This window comes from Hypoxylon trugodes (assembly GCF_022578975.1).
Source record: "Hypoxylon trugodes strain CBS 135444 unplaced genomic scaffold F4822scaffold_8, whole genome shotgun sequence".
Classification (NCBI taxonomy): Eukaryota; Fungi; Ascomycota; class Sordariomycetes; order Xylariales; family Hypoxylaceae; genus Hypoxylon; species Hypoxylon trugodes.
Genome location: NW_026250023.1, coordinates 1,623,567 through 1,646,102, shown reverse-complemented (window position 1 = coordinate 1,646,102; position 22,536 = coordinate 1,623,567). Strand labels below are relative to the sequence as shown.

The 22,536-nt window shown below is 45.9% G+C and overlaps 5 protein-coding genes across 5 annotated transcripts; 2 read left to right on the top strand and 3 right to left on the bottom strand.

Annotated features, from left to right (window-relative positions):
- Window positions 1–228: 228 nt before the first annotated feature.
- On the bottom strand, window positions 229–4,340 carry F4822DRAFT_438265 (P-loop containing nucleoside triphosphate hydrolase protein; the record flags this gene model as incomplete). Its single annotated transcript, XM_051462497.1, has 2 exons — window positions 229–2,589; window positions 2,640–4,340. 2 exons carry the CDS (start codon window positions 4,338–4,340, stop codon window positions 229–231), a joined length of 4,062 nt encoding a protein of 1,353 aa, XP_051311404.1.
- A 3,749-nt stretch (window positions 4,341–8,089) lies between these two features.
- Window positions 8,090–9,762, bottom strand: F4822DRAFT_432484 (allantoinase; the record flags this gene model as incomplete). The annotated part of the gene is made up of 2 exons (XM_051461659.1): window positions 8,090–9,178; window positions 9,241–9,762. The coding sequence occupies 2 exons, from the start codon at window positions 9,760–9,762 to the stop codon at window positions 8,090–8,092; spliced, it is 1,611 nt and encodes a 536-aa protein (XP_051311403.1).
- A 2,676-nt stretch (window positions 9,763–12,438) lies between these two features.
- On the bottom strand, window positions 12,439–13,664 carry F4822DRAFT_413757 (uncharacterized protein). The gene is made up of 4 exons (XM_051459067.1): window positions 13,477–13,664; window positions 13,285–13,413; window positions 13,025–13,210; window positions 12,439–12,962 (listed from the first exon to the last, which is right to left on the bottom strand). The coding sequence occupies exons 2-4, from the start codon at window positions 13,400–13,402 to the stop codon at window positions 12,949–12,951; spliced, it is 318 nt and encodes a 105-aa protein (XP_051311402.1). The 5' UTR covers window positions 13,403–13,413; window positions 13,477–13,664; the 3' UTR covers window positions 12,439–12,948.
- F4822DRAFT_413756 (uncharacterized protein) lies at window positions 13,665–16,813 on the top strand. The gene is made up of 6 exons (XM_051459066.1): window positions 13,665–14,105; window positions 14,170–15,091; window positions 15,198–15,618; window positions 15,686–15,924; window positions 16,042–16,094; window positions 16,152–16,813. The coding sequence occupies exons 1-6, from the start codon at window positions 14,043–14,045 to the stop codon at window positions 16,515–16,517; spliced, it is 2,064 nt and encodes a 687-aa protein (XP_051311401.1). The 5' UTR covers window positions 13,665–14,042; the 3' UTR covers window positions 16,518–16,813.
- Window positions 16,814–18,364: 1,551 nt separating this feature from the next.
- On the top strand, window positions 18,365–21,138 carry F4822DRAFT_432481 (glycoside hydrolase family 92 protein; the record flags this gene model as incomplete). The annotated part of the gene is made up of 7 exons (XM_051461658.1): window positions 18,365–19,014; window positions 19,064–19,432; window positions 19,492–19,572; window positions 19,623–19,773; window positions 19,823–19,888; window positions 19,939–20,213; window positions 20,265–21,138. 7 exons carry the CDS (start codon window positions 18,365–18,367, stop codon window positions 21,136–21,138), a joined length of 2,466 nt encoding a protein of 821 aa, XP_051311400.1.
- Window positions 21,139–22,536: the final 1,398 nt, after the last annotated feature.

Here is a 22,536-nt window from a genome sequence, read left to right as displayed (position 1 = left end):
AAAAACTTCACCGTTTCATAATCTCGCTTTAACACAACGAATAGTGAATATCATCAAATCTTGAATTATATACTGCACCTCTCTAGGTATCATTAAAATTATATACAAATCCGAATTAATCAAAAGCACATCGCTCGCTCGTATGCTAATTCATAAATACTAACAGCAAAATGCCACCCTTTTTATCATCCAGCACCTTTTACCACCCAAGTCCTTAGGAGGTAGGTATCAAGACTTCCTAGTCTTCTCAACAACACTCTTCCACCTCGTTCTAACCAACCTCAACAATAACCAAGCAACCAACCTATAAACCACAATAGTCGCCGCCAACGCGCCAACATTAACAACCGGATCCACATTCAACTTATACAAATCCAGCACCTGCTCACCCGTCTCAATAGTACAGTGTCCATCCGGTAACCTCTGACTATCATCACACGTAAACTTCACACCCCTTAGCGTAAACGGTGCTAGCGCCGCCGTCGCATATTTCAGCGGACTGATGTAATTGAACACGCGGAATAGCTCAGGCATATTAATCGACAGAATACCAGCCATTATCTGCGCGACCGAGAGTAGAATCGAAATAATATTAACAGCGAACCCGGTGTGATTGAACAGCGTGTTGAACATAATACCCAGACTTTCACCACAAGACACGATGCCGAAGCAGCAGAACACGTACACGAAGTACATCTCAGCCGTGCGTGGGAACCCGACTGCGAAGTCAGCTAGAATGCCGAAGAGCAGACAAGCCACGATTTCGAAAGGAACTTCGAGAAGGGTGTATGTGGATAGGAAGGCCTCGACACTATACACCGCATCGTCATCTTCGCGGTAGAAGACCTCGCGCTCGGCCGGATATACCGCGACGTTTTGAAGCATACCCACGAAGTAGAAAGCACCGATCTCCTGCACGAAACCCACCCGGTTCTGAACACTGTAGTAATCATTATGTACTGGTGCGAAGAATAGTGTTAGGATGATTGCCAATCCGAGAACTTGCATTAAACGTGCTAGTAGAAGCGGCGGTTGCCGCCGAAGGTTGATCATCGCGCGATGTAACAGAAGAGGGAAAGCTGTCGCAAAGGAAGCACGCTTATGCACGAGCGCACCAAGTTCGGCCGGTGTCGCTAGAGCTGCCTTATGAAGAGATCGGCGAGGCGCTGGGTTGGAAAGACGCCTTTCGAGAGCTCCCTCGGCGGCTTCCTCCTCTGGGGTATGTACGATGTCGGCGGTTTCCTTCTCGTGATCAGAAGCATGATCCACACTCGTCTCCTTCTCAGTTGCTGATTCCGTATTCGGTTCTTCCGTCTCGTTGATATCCGAAAGTCGTGAAGCGGCTTGTGGTGTTCCTGATGAGGATTGTTTTGTCATCTGAGTCCATGAGTCGATCAATTTTCGAACCTTCTCTCGACTCTCTTCCTCCCTGTGCGCCTCCTGTAGATCTATCGTGATAAGATCAAGTGCGAAATCGGCAGGGTTAGTATGTTGGGGACATTGATATCCAAGCTTGCTAAAATATGGTAGCATATCCTTGGCTGGGCCTGCGTAAGCAGGGGAGCCACCTCTGGCAAGCAACAGTACATTCCCGAAATGGTTAAATATGTCAGATCTCGCTTGATGTATCGTGAGAATAAGTGTACGCCCTTCTCTCGCAAGACCCTGGAGCACTTCCAGAATACTACTCGCTGTGAAAGCATCCAATCCACTCGTAGGTTCATCGAGTAATAGGACCCGGGGATCAGTGAGAATTTGGACAGCGATGCTGACACGACGCTTTTCGCCTCCAGAGATACCCTTTACCAGTTCGTTACCTACAAGATTGTCGGCACAATCTTTAAGACCCATCTTCACCAGAACCTCTTCAGCTCGTTGGTACTTTTCGGATTTACTCATCCATGGGGGAAGACGAAGACCAGCAGCGAAGCGAAGGGTTTCTCGAACAGTCAAAGACGGAAGTAATGCGTCGTCATCTTGACAGACATAAGACACAATTGATCGTGTGACGGAATCCGAAGGGACAGCATCGTTAAAGGTCAGCTTGCCAGAAGGCTTATACCTAGTGCCAAGAGTGCTATGCAAACGCAGCGCCATAGCATTCAGCAAGCTAGTTTTTCCCGAACCAGATGGACCCATAATAACATTGAGTGTGCCAGCATGGAACGTCGTGTTAACAGGATTGAGGATAGTCTTAGTCGGTAATTTCTTCCCAAGCGGCGTTCTTTTGTCAAGTGCTAGCGAGAAATCATCAAGGCCAACATCTATTGCACGGACCTCGTGAATGGACCTTGCAGTCATCTTCTCTTTTCCAGCAGAAAGATCCGTATCGGAGGCCCGTGCTCGTGCAATTGACATTTCCACCTTTAGAAATGCAAGACCGATCCAAGAGGTTAAAAAGAAGAGCAGGACGAAACCGAGTATCGCTATTATTGGCCGAGCCACCCAGTTTTCAGGAAATCCAAGATTATCCACGATGTATCGTCCGGTATATGACTTGCAACCTGGATTTGATTCGCCGCCTGGCAATGGACAATCGTAGAAGCTGCCTTCGAATTCATTACTGCAAAGAGCCCCGAAAGCGTAATACTACCAAACGGTTAGCGGGGGATATCAGCAAAAGTGCTCATTCAACTCACAGTGTACGTAATATACTTGGTCCACCTTACGTAGACGGGGATTGTATTGCTCTGAATGAAATATCCGCAGGCCATGCTCTGCAACGTGTACGCAAGGTTGGCGATCAAACTCGCACCTGGGAAATTCCTAACGGCGGCGACGGAACTCATCGCAAGAGTAACCGCAGTATAATGATTAAGTAAGATTACGGAAAAGAATGTGAAGAATTTGGAAACATTAAGGTCGAAGCCGGCCATAAAATAGAATATGACGCTGTACAAAAACGGCACGGGTATATCTTCGGTGAAGAGGCGCGCGATTCGGCGGGATAATATGTAAGGTAGGGCGGTCACACAACCTTCGCTATTCTCGCGGTCGAAAGTCGGGATATCCATCGTTAATCGATATATCTCAAACGTCAAGAACAGATAACCCTGCAGACCAACCGAGATATAAAGAGCACCCTGTCTTGACCGGATTCCGGATTGATCCCGGGCGAGGTCGTAAAAAATGTACCCGGTGATGATAGCCATAAGGATAGCTTCCATTAAAGATCCAGCCATTCCCATCGGATCTCTGTACGTGACTTTGAATGTTCGGTCCGTCAATACCCGTACTTGACGGAAGAAACTTGCATGCTGCGTCATCTTCGGCCTCTTGCGTTTATTGTCCTTCTCAGCAGACTTTTCATCGCTAGAAGATTTGAAAAGTCTTCGCGACTCCTCATTCCATGCGGCCTTTAGTCGCCCAACTCTCGCAGTACTCTCCTCTTCAAGCTCCGGGGTCCGGTTATCAACCGCAGCTTGGTCGATCAAGTATTCGGCAGGGTTAACAAACGCAGGTAGTTCGAACCCAAGTTTTGAAAACCAAGGGATACATTCTTTCATAGATCCAGAGTATACGGGGCTCCCCCTAGATAAAAGCACTAGATTGTCAAATAAATCCCAGATTTCAGATCGCGGTTGATGAATAGTCGTTATAATAGTTCGCCCCTTATTCGCTAAAGCCTTAAGCGTCCTGACTAGTTGATAGGCACTTGTCGCATCCAATCCGGTAGTCGGCTCGTCTAAAAAGAGAATCGATGGATTTGCTAGAAGTTGTACGCCAATACTCGTCCTTCGTTTTTCACCACCACTACACCCGCGATGTTGACTATTACCGATTCTAGTATCCGCGCAATCTTTCAATCCCAGTTCAAGGATGACTTCTTCCACAATGCGCATTCGTTCCTCCTCGGTTGTCGGTGGTGGTAATCTCAAGTTCGCAGAATATCTTAACGTCTCTCGCACCGTTAAAGTTGGGAGTAATATATCCTGTTGCATTACATATGCGTGTCTTACTGAATGTACACCCTCCTGTCCATTGAAAGTGGTAACCCCCGCCTGAGACAATCTCGAACTAAACATACGTTCCGCAATTGTATTTAATAACGTTGTTTTCCCAGAACCACTACCACCAAGAATAGCTGTAAGTGTCCCCGGTTTCAGGTCCGCATCGACGCCAGTTAGGAGGGTTTTGGTTGTTGGACCACCAGGACCTTTCCCAAGCATTTTTCCAAATAAATCTGGGTAAGTCGCAGGATCCCATATCGAAGGCGAAGTATCGACGGTGACCGATAGATTTCGAATTTGTATATCAACGGCCTCGACATCGTCTAAAGATATGTGACCAGCTGCCGACAATGACATTCGTCGGCCGGGTTCCGGTCGAGCAAGATCCATTGAGGTAGAAACCGAACTTAAAGGTTCACATTTTTCGACATCTATAGTAGTCGGCTTCTCTCCGTTTCGCTCGTCGGGGTTCGCAGAAGTGGTACCAGTAACGGTACCTGCGCTCGATGATGCCATTGTTGTAACGTATGTGTTGGTACTAGGAGGAATAAGCTCGGTTTGATCGATATCGGTGGTTTGGATCCGGTAACAACAATGCGATTGCGCAAGATTGAAGTCTACTCGACTGGTTATGACATTCCCCAAGCTTTAGCTAAATTATTTAACTTTCTTCGATGCCAATGCATCTGCAAATTATATGTAAGGTAACCAGGCAGTTTCAATATTCGTAGTTTCCACTCGAAAGGTTATATGTATATCGGCGATAACAAAACCATGTCGCTAATGCATGTGGTGATAGAAGAAGGAAACAGCGTAACTAATCGTATCGCAAACTGTCACGGTCGGGTTCGACAACAGGAAACCTTGAAACGAAACAGGACAAAACGAAACAAAAACAAAAATTCGCTCGAAATATCGCAACAAGGCATTTTCGCCCCCATTATTCCCCAGAAGAAAAAAATAGCAATAGCACTGCTATGCTACATGGTGTAATACTGAAGGTGGTGTAATGTAAGATGCGACATCAGAAAGCTGACCGGGGTTATCCCACGCGATCCAGCAAACCACGTTAGACGGATCCTTGCCACGATCCTTAATTGGGAGAGTAGTGCGCTGCTCGTCTTCCAACCGAAGTGCTACTGGAGCCACTGGGGGTCATATGCGACTTACTAGATCAAGTTGGTTCCCGGCGGGCTCTAGACAGTAATTCTACCGATACTCCTTACATAGTAGCGGGTAATACTATGTATGCTATGAATGTTTTTTTCTTCTTAAGGGTTCGATGTTTTCATTGTCAGTAGATACCCGGATAGGTATCTCGGCTGCGAGAGACTTGGGGAATAAAGGGGTAAACTTTCGACCCGCTTGTTGTACCCTCCGACTTCAAAGGTAGACGGATACCATACCCTGCGGTAAGCGATATATTGGATGTAGATAGCAAATGAAAGAGTAAAGAACTAAGAAAAGACTCTAAGCGAGGATGAACTTGACACGGATCGGTAGCTAACCGATACACACTAAGTAGATATTTCCATGTTAGGATTTGGAGAGAGAAAGAAAGAGAATGGAAATGGGAAAGCCAAGGTCTAGGTCAGTATAGGTGGTATTTGCCCAATACTACCTACTAATTCAGCTCCAGCCCAATCCGAGCGCCTGGTTGGGCTGGGTGGTCCACTAGATAGTCTTGCATGGCGTTTCGTTTCGACATCCATTAGTTGACAGCGGTCCAGTCCCGCCTTGCGGAGTCACTTTTACTTAAGCGAACCCAAGCCTAGAATTCATTATTACCTAGAATTCATTATTATTTTATTTTTATATGATCATGATCGCGTAGATATGTAAAATGATCAGGGGATGTAATATCCATGGATCGCGAACTTGGGGTAGCATCTGGGAATAGCCTAGAAGAGAGAAAAATGAACACCTCGGTAACAGTAGAAGAGAGAAGAAAGTGTAGCTTGTGAGAAGTAAAATGGTCCAGATCTAGTATGGTCGTGTTCGGAAACGAAGCGTTCCGCCTCGCTTGCGCACCTAAAGGAATACCTGGCAACCCTTGTAGGCTGTAGGAAATCGAAAGTCGGTCTAGGCTCACGTTCCACAAAGCCGCAAGCCACAAAGCTGGGGATTTGCATTGCATGCATGGTGCTAGGTAAGCATTTGTCGACGCCTATCTTCTTGTACCAGCCGCTGACGAAGGGGTCAAGGATGTTTGCACTTGGCTTGCCATTCGGTTCTGACCAGTCAGCCAGTCAGCCCAATCCCCCCATCATGAGTGAGATCCGAGAGAGATGAGCGCACGGCTGTTGTGGTCAGAACCATGGAAATGTCAATGCCTATGATGACCGAACTTGGCAGCAAGAATAGACGAGCTGGGCCATCTCGGCACTCTAGCGTTGAAAGAATTGACAAATGGATTAGTTAATGATGAGTGTATATACACCCATACAAAATGGAGTAACCATGGCAATTATTCTGCAACGGGCAGGAGATGAGGAAATAAATCAAATCAAATCAAATAAAATAAGGGAGTACCACTTGGCGATCTTGTCGGTTCCGGGTACTGAGGCGGGAACATATAGCACCCAACACTTCTCTTCCAGTAGGCAATTGATTTATCGGATGGGATATCCCAGTATCAAAATATTGAAGGTGAACCAGGTAATAAAGATGTGAGCATCACGCTCAATTCCTTAATTCCGACTAGACCAGGAAAAGGTATTGTCCAACATAATGCTAATCCCCGAGGGTAGATTGATTATGTACTCCGAATTGGTTTCTTTAGTTGGAAGTTCGCGACGAGAAATTTGAGGTGTGAAGGTGGGGTTTATCAACCAAGCGACCAAGGTACCTAGGTACATAGCCCAGGTATTCTCGGGGTGTTACCGAAAGTAGTATAGTGTCTCTTTTTACACAAAGGCAATATCTACCAGTATGTCTTCCTTCCCTAGCCGAGGCAACTCACCTATCCGTCTATCTTAGTTTGCTTCAACTTAAAAGTTAAGCTTCATTTCTCCATTAAGCTTATCACTAACATGTTGTGCGACGCAAACATCCATGGATGTCTTCGTAGAAAATCATCCGAGAAAAAGAAAAACCAATATCGCAGTCGGAAGCTATCCGAAAGGGCTTGATTGGCGGAGACGAACGGAATCGGAATGCCGTTGGGGGAAGACATAGTAATGAAGGATGGGATGTTTCAGTTCGTACAACTCAACGATACGACCGGTGAATTTTGATATTTGTTGGCGAATATACATGAACACAGCGACGAACACAGTAGGAGTATTACGAAATCATTCATCGAAGTTAATATGTAGAACCTTGGAACCAACATGCGGCGTAGATATCAATCACATCTTCTCCTAACTGTCTCATTTAACCTTTTTATTTTATTTAAAATACCATTTCCAAATGTTCTTACTATTTATCTTAAAAATATCGTAGCTCTTATCCATGCTAAGCCCTACAGGCCTCAACTGATAGCTGGCATAAGTACCTTGGGGGGTAGGTAAACAAAACGTGACGATAGTAATATCGCCTCAATATCCACCCTAACTAAAAGCCAACCTCAAAATCCTTTCCACCCTTACATATACGCATCACTAATGACTCCAAGTAAAACATTTATATCACATAATACCTACACACATAATTATCTAAGCGGGCTCCATCCGGCGGTCCTCCGTAAACAAGTATTGGATAACATTGTAGGGTTCTCCGCGCGGAGAGCTGTCTTTACCTAATAAAACGGGAACAACCCCATAAAGCACGTCAATCTACGTGATTACAACGTGCGACCATCGGTATTCAAAGACAAAACAACTCATCAACAAAAGTAATTCGTATCGTAAAAGCAATCAATTAAACATCTTCGGAAATATCTCTAAACATTCTAAGCTACCTGGCCTAATAATTCCTGTATCCCGTAAGGAAACGCCTCAAACTCCATCTTAACTCACTCGCAGGCCATAAAGTCAGTAAAAGTATCATCAAGTCATCGCGACGAAAAGCTCATCATCATCTTCCATAATCATCTCAATAGCCCCGGTAATGTCTGCTTTCCATCTTTTTTCGTAGGATGCTGATTCCGTCGACAATCCCACTTCCGATCGGGATTAGACATGACAGTATTAGAGGTTTCAAGCGAACCTCTTCTCAACAATGGCTTCACCAACAGGTTTTCCGCTTACGAACCCACCGTTCTTACCTCCGTATTCGAAGACCTTCCGTCCTCGAAGCCATGTCTCTTTTACGTGTCCCGAGAAGCGTTGGCCTTCCCAGGGCGAGCATCGGTTCTTCCAATGCATAGCACCCGAGTGAAGGATCCATTCCTCGGCATCGTCAAAAACGCAAATGTCAGCGTCCATACCGACTTTAAGAGCGCCCTTACGATGCGATAGACCAACTTGCTTAGCCGTAGCAGCACAGCAAAGGCGGACAATATCGACAATACCAGGGGCTTTGTTCCCAGCCTTCGTGCGCTTCTTGGCTGCGGTGAAGAGAATAGGCAAGCCAAGACCGACAGACGAGATACCACCCCAGGCAGCGAAGAAGTCCCCTACTTCTTTTGCCGCCTGGGTGCCCTCTACCGCGGCCTCGGTAACTTGTGCCAGATCAGCCGTCATATCAATACCCGAATCGGAATGGTGCATATGCGGGGCTTCGACTGTTTGGAGATGAGGTGGCAGTAGCTTAAGCTCCGGTGTGCAAGGAGAATGATCCGAAACGACTGTCTTAATGCACGAGTCGGGCGCTATCAATTCTTCCCAAAGTCCGTCTTGGTTCAATTGCTCCCGAATTGGTGGACAGCACTTGTATCTGCAATCGCCGTCCTGGACTCCTTCAGCCGCAAGGCCTAAGTAGTGGAAGCAAGTCTCGGCTGTGATATCCACGCCAGATTTGCGTGCAGCCTTCAAGATCGGGATCGCCTGCGTCGCTGACAAATGTACGATGTGAAGGTGTAGGCCAGGGGCTAGGTGCGCCAACGAGACGATCGCATCGATCGCATACGTTTCGAATGAAGGAGGTCGCGACTCGAGGAATGTCTGGTACGATTTTAGATCACCATGAGGTGCTAGGGGAGGCTCAGATGCTTGCACTGCGTCACCGACGGAATCGGAGATCGGAGGAATCATCTCGGCATGGAACATGAGGGTTGTTGGTGATCCGTTCAATGTCTTCATTGCAAGTGCAATGTCGCCGGGCGAGATAGCTGGGAACTCCTCGACCTGTAATTTACCAGTCAACAATCCACACGTATAGGATTTACTTTCCAAGAAGTCAAACTTACACCCGACTCGATCAAGAAGCCCTTAAAGCCACGGACACCTGCTTCTACCAGTGGGAGAAGCTCATCTGCGTTTCCGGGAATAACACCGCCGTAAAATCCTACGTCGACCCAGCATTGGCCTTCGCTGGCAGCCAATTTCTCCTTGAAGCCTGCTAGTGTCGTAGTAGGTGGGATGGCATTGAGGGGCATATCAATGACGGTAGTCACGCCGCCGGAAGCAGCCGCTCGAGTGCCGGTACTGAAGCCTTCCCATTCTGTTCGGCCCGGCTCGTTCAGGTGCACGTGGGCATCTACAAGGCCGGGAATTATGAGTTTCGAGCCATAGTTGATATATGTGGCTGATGGAGGGAATGACGTCTTAGGCAAGACTGCAGGTACAATGTCTACTATCTTGCCATTGGTTGATGAGATGGATATAGTAGCCGGACTGAGCAAAAGGCTGTCGTCCGGCAAGGTGAGTACCGCCCTCGTGGAAACGAGCACGGTTACCGGGCCGGCGGTTGGTCTAGAAGCGACGGTCATTATGTAAGGGTGGTCTTTTGTTGCTGACCGGTACCTGAAGATGAAAGGCAAGCTAATCTGCTAGCAGGTTGAAGTGGTGGGCTCGGTGGACCAAGAACAAAGTGATAGAAGGGCGTCGAGAACAAAAAAAAAGACCCTGCTTATCGCAATCCCCTTAAAAATGATTGGGTGTGTAACGATAAGACAAAGAAGGTCAAGATAAGAGGGAAACAATGTACAAACAATGCGACTGAGGGAGTGTTATCACAACTCAGCAGTGTGTATTGGTATGCAAGTAGTGGTGGTGACTGGAATGAGGGTGAAAAAAGATAGGCAGACAAGAGACGAAACCTACTGAATGTGGTAGCGTATCACTTACGTGCGATTGTACGGATATATGACGAGAAGAAAGAACAAAGCCGAGAAAATAAGGGAAAAGTAGCGAAGAGGGAACAGCGAACGGCAAACGGGAAGATGGATACGATCGAGTAAGCAGTCACGCTCGATCCGTGTGGATTTCCCTTTTTTTCGGGTTCTACTCAGAACTAAAGTCCCGGTCAGCAGCGATACCGCAATTACCAACGTCCACCTTCAGCCCGACCTGACTCTAGTACGGTCTCGTCCGGTCTCGTGGGCGGTGAACTGTCTGTGGGGTTATGAATGGTGAGTGGGTGAATGCCGCAGTGCCGTTATCTCTCGAGGCTATCAGGGGGGTTGTTACTAAATTACCAAATCACTGGGGGAAAGGAGGAAGATTCGGACTGTGCTACGCCCTGTCCTGATTCAGGATGGCGTAGCCGGTTAGATAGACTGGATAGACTAGAAAGATAGGTCGAGAACATCACGGGAATGTGGATTTAGATAGATAAGGCAAAGACGGGAAAGTGGTTTAAAGTGGGTGTGGGTGACGATAGCAAGAGGGTATGTTGAGTAAAAAAAGGAATACAGGAAAGAGAGAGAAGAGAGAGAAAAAAGGGCGGGACCCTGAATTGGTCAATGGTTGTTATCGGTGCCATCTGATTTGCTAATGAGACTTTAGAAGAGGCTATGACTTGCATTAGCTCGACTGTAAGGGGACACTTTACTCGATTTGGCCATGATTTATGATTTATCCATGATATCGGACCTAGCCGACTTGCATCGAGAAAATTGGATTTAAACAAGAGAAGCAGCTGCGGATGCGTGACACATCACACTCATGCTTTTTCTTTGCATTGTTCTGTCGGTATGTACGTACATACATCCTTCCTACATGACATATGCACAAGTTTATGCTTATGATCCTATTTCCGAACCATGAAAAAGGTATCGATGAAGATTATCGATTGTTTCAGTTTCAATTCCTTGTTTTTTTTAATTCTCTAATAAGCATTAATTATTATGCACACGCCCCCCAAGAAATGATTTATCGCAGATTTTTTAATCGCAGATCTCTTGTCTTGACGACTGTGTTACGTCGATGGCGCCCCAACTGGATGGACAATGTGGACCGCACTAAATATTCACCATGAATTTTTATCGAGCAATCATTTCTCGATAGATTCGAGTAAACTTCGAGACAACCCATGGACGTGGTGGCGTCTACGAATGGCCTCATTTCACCACCGAATTTGGTAAATCACCCCTCGTCCACGTGGTTACTGTCGCCGGTTTCTGAATATTCATCATGTAAATATATGGTAATATTTTCGGTTGTTCCCGGCTACTGCAAAGGTCGAGACTCCCATCGCATCAGGGGGTTAAGTAAATTGCCTATCTGGGATTGCTAACGAGCAATTACCAACTCAGCAGGAAGGAAACTCCACTTCTGTCTGGTTACCTCCCTAACTAGTAATAATAAAGTTCTTCACCGGCTACCATTGTGTTGGACCAATCGAGGCAAATTGGTATTCTTCCGCGGGCCGCGACTGTTAAACTGTGGGTTTTCTAATGTTGAGAAGGTTTATGCTACGCCCGTCAGGTATGATGACGAACACTTTGAGTTAGATCCACTGTGGAAACCGGTATGATTTTGAGTTTTTCGATCGGCCGCATCTGGATGGTAGGACGAATAGCCTCGGCGGGGTTGATACTTCCGTCAACTAACAGAAATGCTATTCCGTGCCGGCCCCGAACCACCGGGTCCCGTCCCTTCCTAATAACAATTCCCGATTCCAAATTAGCTTTGTCAGCCTCTACGAATTTGATGGATAATAATCATCTAAATATAACTATCGCAAGTTTAGACGCCGTTGCGGAGTCTCTATCCTGAGTCGCTATAACAGGTCCGTTTACAGTCTAACATTTAGATCCGATCCAAAACAAGAATTACTTGAATATCGCTTCAACCACGGGTCATACTATCATAAAACAACATAGCCTCAATGATGATAGTAATAATCCACATAATATTAAGCTGCTTTAATTTTACAAGTTCCACATGTAAGGCTTTTCTAGAGCCGCCCCGGGAAGTCATGACTAAGTTATCGGTTCGGTCAGGTCTGATTAGCCCAGTCCCTAACATCGATCAGGATACAGCAATCGGTTATCGAAACTCGATATAGTCTATTAATAGAACCTTAATAAGAGCTTTAGATCAACGTATAAGTCATTTGCCGTACATGTTCAGATCATCTCGATCGCGGCCCGAGTTGAGCACTGAACCACCTGTGTACCAATATCATGTAGGTACTTTTTGGATGCATCTCATATGTCATATGAACTGTACATATGTTATAATAGTCGTACTAGCTATGATGCTTGATTCAAATGCGTTATAAATTAGATAGCATTGCTTTAGGCTTGTTGAATAACTCTAATATGAAAGGTACCAATTAAAGAAGTATTTGTTTGTATTTCAATCTTGGACCTGTGAACCCAACCATAGCGTGACCATATCTCTTCAGAGACAGAATAACCAAAGTGCTTGTGTATCAAATTATAATTCATTCGGGTATCCTCATATTTCAATCCCTATCTTCCCAATAGTAAACCTAACGCCTATTGAAATCATTCTGAACCGCCATTTTCTAATACCAAGTGTCCCCATCCTTAGCCAACCCCATATGACCCATTCCACCCCTCAAAGTGTCATTGAAAGACACCAACTTCGCGTAGTTAGGTAAGTACCTTGGTAGGTAACTTATATATATGGGGTATCGTCGAGAGTTCGAGTCGACATGCGTAACACCACTCGTTGTTCAAAGGGGAAAATGCATAAAGGAAAATCTAAATCTTCGATTCTGTAATGTTATTAGTTCCTATGTTTTGTTTGCATTCATGCCAAAAAGGAGATGTTCCTTACCTGCTAGTGCTCGCCACATATAAGCCGTATCTGGGTACGAACTGCGAACTGGACGACGCTTAGGCTTGGGAGTTGAATCTCTATCCTTCAGCTTCGACTTGATCTTCTGAACAGCCTTATCCATTATGCCTGAGGATGAACTACCGCTAGATTGACTGGAATATGTACCGGTCGATGACTTTCGGCCTGTAAGATAGGAGTTAGCAAACCATTGAACTGAAGTTCTGATAATAGATACAATAAAACAACATTGTACTTACCATTGTTGTTCTTCTCGGAGTTGTCCCGATATGGAGTCTCTACTAAAGTCTTCTCGGAAGCAAACGACGATCGCCTCGGCTCTTCGACCGGGGACGAGTACGGGGATTGCTGAGACATTCTGATACACTCTGGACTCGGCACGAATATAATTAACTCGGTGGTATGATTGTTGGCTTCAATGAGTTCCTTACGGCTAAGATGTAAGTCAATGTGGGGTGTATAAGCCGTTGTTGGAAGGTCGAGAAACTCTTATATTAAGTTATACAACACACTCCCTAATAACAGGTAGCTGACCTCGTTAATAATTCAATCTGTTATAATTACACCGTGTGAGTCATCTATAGCCATCTCGTCATTCAGTTACCGCTTTATATAATCATGCATCCATGCCGTCCTGCGCAGCTCTATGCGAGCCTTGCAGCTTCTTCACGCACAGCACCGAGCACCGAATTCCGAATTAAGCCTAGAACTTACCAAGACCAAACTAAGAACCTTGATGGCTAAGCCGAGCTTCATACAAATAGGGCTATGCCAAGGAATTCCAGCGAATCGGCGTTGGCCTGGTGGGGGCCAGCTGACGATTCTTCTTCTATTATAGCTGTAAGCCGAAGCCGAAGCGTCTTTGTTCAGCAACTTTCAACCCGTCTTCAGATCAGCTTATATCGGAGTCGAAAAGTTTTCGATTGGCGGCTTCGGTTCTGCAGATTGTGATTGAATTGCGTCTGCTTGCTTTGCTTTTCATTCGTCACACCTATCAATGGAGGACCATGCGTATGCGCCATTACTCCTTCGCCGAAATGGTCGGCCTCAGGCATGCGATGTAAGTAGCGCCAATCATTTACCCCTTTCAAGCGATTTGCGCAATTATTGATTACGAAATCAAGCCATGCCGCAAGCGCAAATTAGCCTGCGACCATACACAGCCCGTATGCAGTCGGTGTAAAAAGAGAAAACAAGAAGCGGATTGTGTGTATATCGTTTCGGATGGTAACTCTAAGCCACCGGAGTACAAAAGTCCGTTGCCGTCTCCAGTATCTTCTGCCGCATCGGGAGCTCGGAGCGGGACTCCTCGGCCAGTCCAAAATGCTCCGGTAGCGAGACCCGAAGTACAGGTCCTAGGCCTTGCACGACCCGGCTACCTTGGCCCAACGAGTTACTGTAACATTTACGAGGATACCGAGAATAGCCTGTCGCTTCTTCAAGGGGTGGGAAGCGCTACTCCTCCACAACATGAGAGTGTTGCGCCACGCGACCCCATCAAAGTCCCGGAGAAGATTATGCCCCCTCGGATACGTGAGATATGTCTTGCGGTGCTTCGCACAATACCCGATCCAGACCAAGGCTCCAAACTCTACTTCAAGCACGGGAGCGATGGCTGGGTACGTCCTGTCGCGTTGCGAATGGTGAAATCTTTCTATCAGACGTTTGGCCACTACTTCACGGCACAGCACAGGTCAACGGCTCAACTAGAAGAATTAGCTCGGATACTTTGCGCAAATACTGCTCGACCCGTCTCCGATGATGAACCGAATCCTGAGCGGTGGGTTAACCAATTCATGGGTGAAAATACGCGATGGGAGCTCATAGGGGTGTTATCCATATTTTGGGTGTTTGTTCCGAGCTCGGATGCTGCTGCGTGGTGGAGAGGGAAACGGACCGCCGAATTTGATCGGAATTTTAGCATAATGAGGGAGAATCTACGCCTTTGCACTGAATTGTGTAAAGAGTTCTCCGCCGGGAATGCTTTGATGCTTTACCTGACACAGAGGCGCACTGCTATCGATTCCATGTCTCTTGGCGATGCTAGTAAGTCTTTCGCATCAATTTGTCCAGCGTTAAGTTTCCTCTTTATCGGGTCCGATATAATCGAATGTTTAAATAAGCCCTTATTGACGAAGGATTCTCTGCCTAGGTTTGGTCGTGTGGAGGTCACACGCGGAGGCAGTCTCGCTATTGACTTTCCTTGGGTTCCACGCCCTCGAAGAAACGGACCAACGTCAGATGTCTATGTCGCTTGAGATAAAGAAGAGGCTATTTCATCACTTGTTTGTGATGGCCATGGTGGTCGTTTCTTTCACCGGACGGCCTCCCCTTCTTGTATCTCGATACTCGTCAACCCCTTTACCCCTCGATATTAGCGACGACGAATTATTTTCCGACCACGAGACTTTTATGAAAGCTATCGGACGTCTCGACGAAAAAGGTTGGAATACTGATGGAAAATTGCATACTTCTACTCGTATACGTGCACGGTCGATTCTTGCTTCAATTCGGGAAGAGATTTTTGAAATCGCTCTGGGTTGTAACCAAACTGCGTCTATTGAGACTCTACTGTAAGTGGATAAACATATGTGAAAGTCGGTACGCTTCGAATTAATTGCATCTGACTAAATAATGCAGCCAACTTCGAGCACGGGAGCTACAAACGGTGACGGAGTTCCCCGCTTGCTTACACTTTGACTTGCGGGATCTCGAGAACTATGAGGTTCCGTCAGAAACGATGTCTTCAAGGCTATTTGTGAAACTGGAACACTTACAGAATATGTTTTTCATTGAAAGGCTCTTGGTTCGAAGTGGTCATGAGGACAAGGGCGATCTGTTGGGAACCAGTTATGACTTGGTTACACTAACTTTACCTTGGTACGTTATTGGATTCTTTTTCTCCTCTATTGCACGTGTGCTAACGAGTTTCTAGTATGTTGCGATACTTTGGATCCTCATCTAGAGCCTTTGTAGCGGACGTTAACATCGAATAGGTTACCTTAACTTGGATAGGCTAGCAGCCTTTAGGAACGATTGCGAATGGCTAGTGAGTACTCCAACCTGTGGATTGAGACGAAGCCTTTGACCTAACAAACATACCAAGGTTATGGCGTACGCTGTTCCTGCCGGCGGTATCCTATGCTTGGAACTTCTGAAGCCGACACTCCACATCAAACCTCATAGAGACCCTCGTATTACTCGGTCTAACATTATCCAGAAGCTTAGTCTGCTTGTCGCATACTTGCACTGGGTTTCCCCTTCGGGACCGAATGGTGATTTGTGTAGCGACGCTAAATCGGTCATACAGCGTGTCCTCGACCAAACGTTGAATGCAGCATCAAGCGTGTATGAGCCGCCGGCGGTTTTCGAGTGGGACTTCTCGACCCAAGTAGATTTCAACTTCGACCTTCTGGATACATTTGATTGGAATCGACCGGATTTCCCTTTAAGCCAGCAATCAAACCCGTAATGAAATTGTGCCTACTTAGACATAGCGCTGGCGCCTCTGACGTAGGTGGTATCAGACCTAATGATAACAAGGATACGATAGAGGCGGCCTAATGACTGATGCATCCGCGGGAGTATGAGGTGGCTAAAATGATAGAAGTGAGTAGAAGGGGATCATTGATCTATGTAAATTAACGCCGTGGATATCAGGCTGTTTAGACGATCGTAGGGGATAGAGGTGCTTTGGTATGGATGCAAGTTTTGGAGGCGATGAAGGCCTAACCATGAAAGGGAATGAATAAATTTATGCATCGTGATTCGGACTAGCCAGCGACATAACCGTGCCTTATGATTGATCGTCACTGTCGAGCGGTAGCCACTTAGTTGGGGGCCGTCGTAAGTACCACACCAACCACCTACTACATATATCTCAGTAATTCCCCATCAATGATATATGGACAACTTATATTTAACGAATTTATGAATCTGATAACTACTACCTAAATCTTGGTTTTATCGTTGTCTTTAAGCTATTAATCTAAGATATTCTGGTGTTTTCGGGTTCAATAACAGGCTCGGAAAGCTGCCGATCAACAGTGAGCCAAGACGGCATGCTGCGTAGATATAGTGGGGGATCTACTATCGATACAATAATGTAACCCTTGTTGCTCCCTAAGATGCTACTGGTAGGCCCTTTACTGAGCTAATTTCCCCAAATCTTCAGTGGAATTATTTTAAACGTCGCGATTCCCACGCGCTCGCTATTGGGGTTTATGGCCAAGATGTAACGAAGCAGTGAACATACGGTACGAGCCGCATGCGCAACAATACCTAACTCGACCATAATTTCATTATTTTAAGTTAGGTACTACGTTGTAATACTATTGTCGGACTCTGTCGGACTCGCTGTTAACCTTCCTCATCTTTCATTAGCGCTAGGAATATCTAATATGCAGGAACAAGCACGAAATATCCGAACCCCCTGTACAAGATACAGGATACCCTACGACCCCTACGACAAGCCCTAAGCCTTCCAATCTCTGGTCGCGATCGGCCCGGCTATTCAAGCTTATCTACCTTCTGCAGTTTGCTATTCGCTTAACACTAACTCCTCCTAATAGAACCCTGGATATTATCTAGACCAGAGCACGAGCGACAAGCATGGGTTCATTCGTCAGGCAAACAACATTTCCAACTTATCTAACTACATTCCTTGATTCCTACCTATCTAGGTAGATACGCTCGTCCCCTTTTCTTTTTTCTATTGCGAAATGTTTGCAGGATTCGATACCCCGCGTTTCCGAGAGTATGGAGATAGGACTACGCGGCGCGTATTTCGAGGAGATTACTCGATGTAACAGTGGGACGATGATTGGGACACCTGCTCCGGTCACTTCTAAGGAAGCCTGTCCTGTTTCCTGTTCTATCTGGGTCTTGCCGCAGCTTGCATGATGCAGTGGCATAGCGAGAGAAAAAAAAATACATCGGATCGCCAGGAATGGAAGGTTATTTTGATATGACCGGTCTTCTTTGTTAAGACGAGATTCACGCGAGTTGGTCACGACCACCCAACAAGCCTAAGACATGTCTCTCCTTCTATCTTTTTTTTTCTAACTATCTCTCTTCCTCTTTCGCTCTTTCTTGAAGTTATTTGAAGACAATTGAGTTTATCCTCTTATCTTAGTGGTTGAATTCTTGTCTTTGAATACTATTATGTTTCCTCGTGCAGCATCCAGTCGAGGAATGTATTGTATGTATTGATTATTGCTCCACCACCCATAAGAGACTATGATATAGGACACATACCTCAAATCTACATTCGTTTGTTCTTCATCGCCATTTCTTGCTTTGGCAAGAAATTTAGTCGCAATGTATTCATTTAATTTGCGTCTATGTTCGATCGCTCTCACCATCGCGGCGACGATCCTTGGAAGCAACGCCGCGGATTTTGACCCTCTCTCGTACGTTGATCAACTGATCGGGAGTCGGAATGGAGGGAATATCTTCCCAGGAGCCACACTTCCGTATGGCATGGCGAAAGCCGTAGCCGACACTACTAGCGGAAGTAATCAAGGTGGTTTCACGCTGGATAATACTCCTATCTCCGGGTTTTCGGCGATGCACGACTCGGGTACAGGAGGTTCACCATCTCTAGGCAATTTCCCGCTTTTTCCATATGCGAGTTGCCCAAGTGATGATATCGACCAGTGTGATTATCCCAAGAAAACCCGTGCCAACCATGGTGGATTTAACGACAGCAGCGTTGTGGCGCGACCAGGGTATTTTGAGGTTACACTTAACTCCGGCGTCAAAACCACTATGACTGCCTCTCAACATGCTGCACTATTTCAATTCACTTTTCCGGCTGCAGATGGAAATGTGTCGCATCCTCTCATTTTGCAGGACTTGACGGATCTCTCTGATTCGCGTCAAGATAATGGAACTGTTTCTGTTGATGAGGCGACTGGGAGAATTACGGGGAGCGGTCGCTTTCAATCAAGTTTCAGCCAAGGAGAATAGTAAGTATTCATAATTATGAGTATATGAAAACAACTAACTCCGAGACAGCGTCATTTACTTCTGCACAGACTTTTCAGGTCGTCAGATTTTTGACAACGGCATCTTTGTTAACAGTAGGGCTACTACGGATGCCAAGAATCTGACCATCTCTAGATCGATTAATGGGTACCCTCTTCCCGGAGGGGCATTCGTCCGATTTGAGTCTGGTGATGAGCCAGTACTCGCTCGTGTGGGCTTGAGTTTCATAAGCACTGATCAAGCATGTTCCAATGCTGAAGCTGAGATACCGGACTACAACTTCAACAAAACCGAACAAACAGCCGTTGACGCTTGGAAGGAAAAACTCAGCCCCATCACTGTTTCTGCGGGTGGAGTAGATGACTCTTATCTCATTAACTTCTACAGCGGAATTTACAGGTAAGGCTAAGCGTCGTTAGAATGCGAGTGAGGAATAACCCGCTAACCCGCCGACTAAGAACAATGGTGAATCCCCAAAACTACACAGGGGAAAACCCCCTCTTCAACACCGGCGAGCCGTACTTTGACTCATTCTATTGGTAAGCTAACGAAGAACCGGTTCGCGAAACTCGTTATTGACCATGCACAGCCTCTGGGATAGTTTTCGAAGTCAGATCCCGTTCCTCACTCTAACCGATCCCGACGCCGTAGCACAAATGATCAGATCCCTGATCGACACCTACAGGTATGAGGGTTGGTTACCTGATTGTCGGATGACTTTTTCAAAAGGTTACACACAGGTATGAACCTCTAAACCATGTATTCTGAACTTAACTGACGGTTCTCAAGGGTGGCTCTAACGCCGATGTAATTTTGGCGGATGGTTTCCTAAAAGGCATCACGGCTGGGATTGATGTGAGTATGCCAGAATGTAGTCTCATTAAATCATTACTGACACGATACAGTGGGATACGGGCTACGAAGCGATCGTAAAGGATGCAGAAGTTGAGCCCTTTGACTGGTCCAGCAACGGACGGGGTGGCCTTGACAGCTGGAAAGCTCTCGGCTACATCCCAGTTCAAGATCTAGACTACAAGGGATTCGGTACTATGACGCGTAGCGTTTCGCGTACTCTGGAATACAGCTACAATGACTTCACTATATCGCAAGTGAGCCAGTTGAGAAATAATACGGCGGATACACAGAAGTACCTCCAGTCAAGTGAGAATTGGAGGAATCTGTAAGTCGAGAGGAAACCGTACCAGAATTGCTTACTAATCACAGTGTTCAGATACAAGTCCGATCAGACGTCAAAGTTCTCCGATGGCACTGATACGGGATTCACTGGGTTCTTTCAACCGAAATTCTTGAATGCGACATGGGATCATCAAGACCCTCTATTGTGCAGCAACATCGACACTTCAGGGACGGCCTGCTCACTCCAGAACACAGCAAAGGAGACGTTTGAGTCCAGTATCTGGGAATACGGCTTCTTCGTACCGCACAACCAGGGCGACCTGATAAGCCTCTACGGTGGCCCGGACGAGTTCGTTCGCCGTCTCGATTTCTTGCATGACAGTAACATTACATACATTGGAAACGAGCCCGCGTTCCTTACCGTGTTCCAATATCACTATGCCGGCCGACCCGCTTTGTCAGCAAAGCGTGCGCACTTCTACATCCCCCGATACTTCGACACAACTCCTGAGGGTCTCCCGGGCAATGACGATAGTGGCGCCATGGGGTCCTTCGTCGCTTTTTCGATGATGGGTCTATTCCCGAACCCTGGGCAGAATGTGTACCTAATAGTTCCTCCTTTCTTCGAGTCTATCAACATCACGAACCCTCAAACCGGGAAAACTGCAACGATCCGCAACGTCAACTTCGACCCCACGTATGACAGCATTTACATCCAAAGTGCGACGTTAAATGGTGAGACGTATACCAAGAATTGGGTTGATCACAGTTTTTTCACCGAGGGCAAGGAACTTGTCCTTACGCTCGGTAAGAATGAGAGCTCGTGGGGTACCGCGGTGGCGGACTTACCACCGTCGCTAGGTGACTACGCAGGTTTTAACAAGACGACGTCGGGGAAGAAGTTGGCCCGTACTGTAGGGCAAAGATATGCCCCAAATTTCGGTCAAGATGGGCTTAGACTCAACTGATAAAGGGGTGGTTCGGGCGCTATATACATAGAGCCGTATAAACATGAATTATACATAGTAATAGTAATTAAACATTTATAATTCCAATTTAATAAGGTTATGGATGTACAGACTTGCTATCATTTACAGTGGCGACCTCGCTGGCTATATGGGCTGTTATTGTGTGACGAACCTTATAATACTAATAATCTTAAACACACACAATATAGAAACTGTCTAAAAATATATGGTCAATGTAGAAATATGTCAGCAAGTTTCATATCGGTATTCAGTGACATCCGATTCTTGTTGTAAAACATTGGAATAATAATTACCTAGGTAAAGTAGCTAGCTCTAGGTGTGTAACGAAGTTTAATAACCACAAAAGACATAAAAGAATCAACATCACGCCGCATATAAAAGCCTAAGAGTTTATTTAGAAACGATATCTTAATACTAGCCACCTAACTTAACGAGATGTTTAAGAACTCGTACAATTAGAGAGGATTCTGTCCGTCAAAACGCATCTGGATAGGCTAACAGACACCATAGTTTACATGAGATAAGCAATTACCCTATGTACTTGGGGGTCAGGACCATTGGTTATAATACGACATCAGTCATATAAGGATATGTAAGCAGCTGCTAGAAAATTAAATCGTTTCTGTGTAACTATTTAGGAGACTAAACTCTTTGCAATTTAGTTCTATAAGGGGATAGAATAAGGGGGTTCTATACGTCAACATACATTACCTGGCCAATATTCGTCAATACTGCTAATTATCATATAAGTTTTGTCTTGGCTTATTGTTCTAAAAAGCCAATCCGGGTTGAAATCTTACCAAGGTAGATAGAGTATTGAATCATTTACATTATTCTATAATGTCATACCGTCTTCATGTTGACCCCTAACCTTTCATTGGATATAGCTTCTTACACAAGCAAGTTAATAAGCACCTTGCTTATACTTGTAACACTACTGGTCGTACAACATGACACGCTGTGACATACTATTAAGTCTATACAGAGCGTTGTTACGGTAGTACAGCAGTGTCACTTGGCACGGAAATCGATGACAATTTTTTGACATATCAGGATATGATGTAATCAGATTAACACATCTTCCTAAGATGCCGAAAGAGCCCGAAAGCTTCCGGTTCGCTTGAATAGTGACGTTCATTTATGCTTAATAGAATTTCCCTTGGCGTCATTCGCCTCAGGTAAGTGATAGCGGCATTCATACTACTAGTCCAGTTTCAATGAGCCAGAGGATAATAGATTCTGTCAGCGAATCGCATGATGAACCTCCATGTAGCGGCCCCGGATACAACGACGCGGAGGAAGGAGGAAAAAAAACTGTGGAGGAGCACATCGGTCTCCTCCAGTTCGCTCGGTTAGAGTGTGGGATTCACCGTCAGT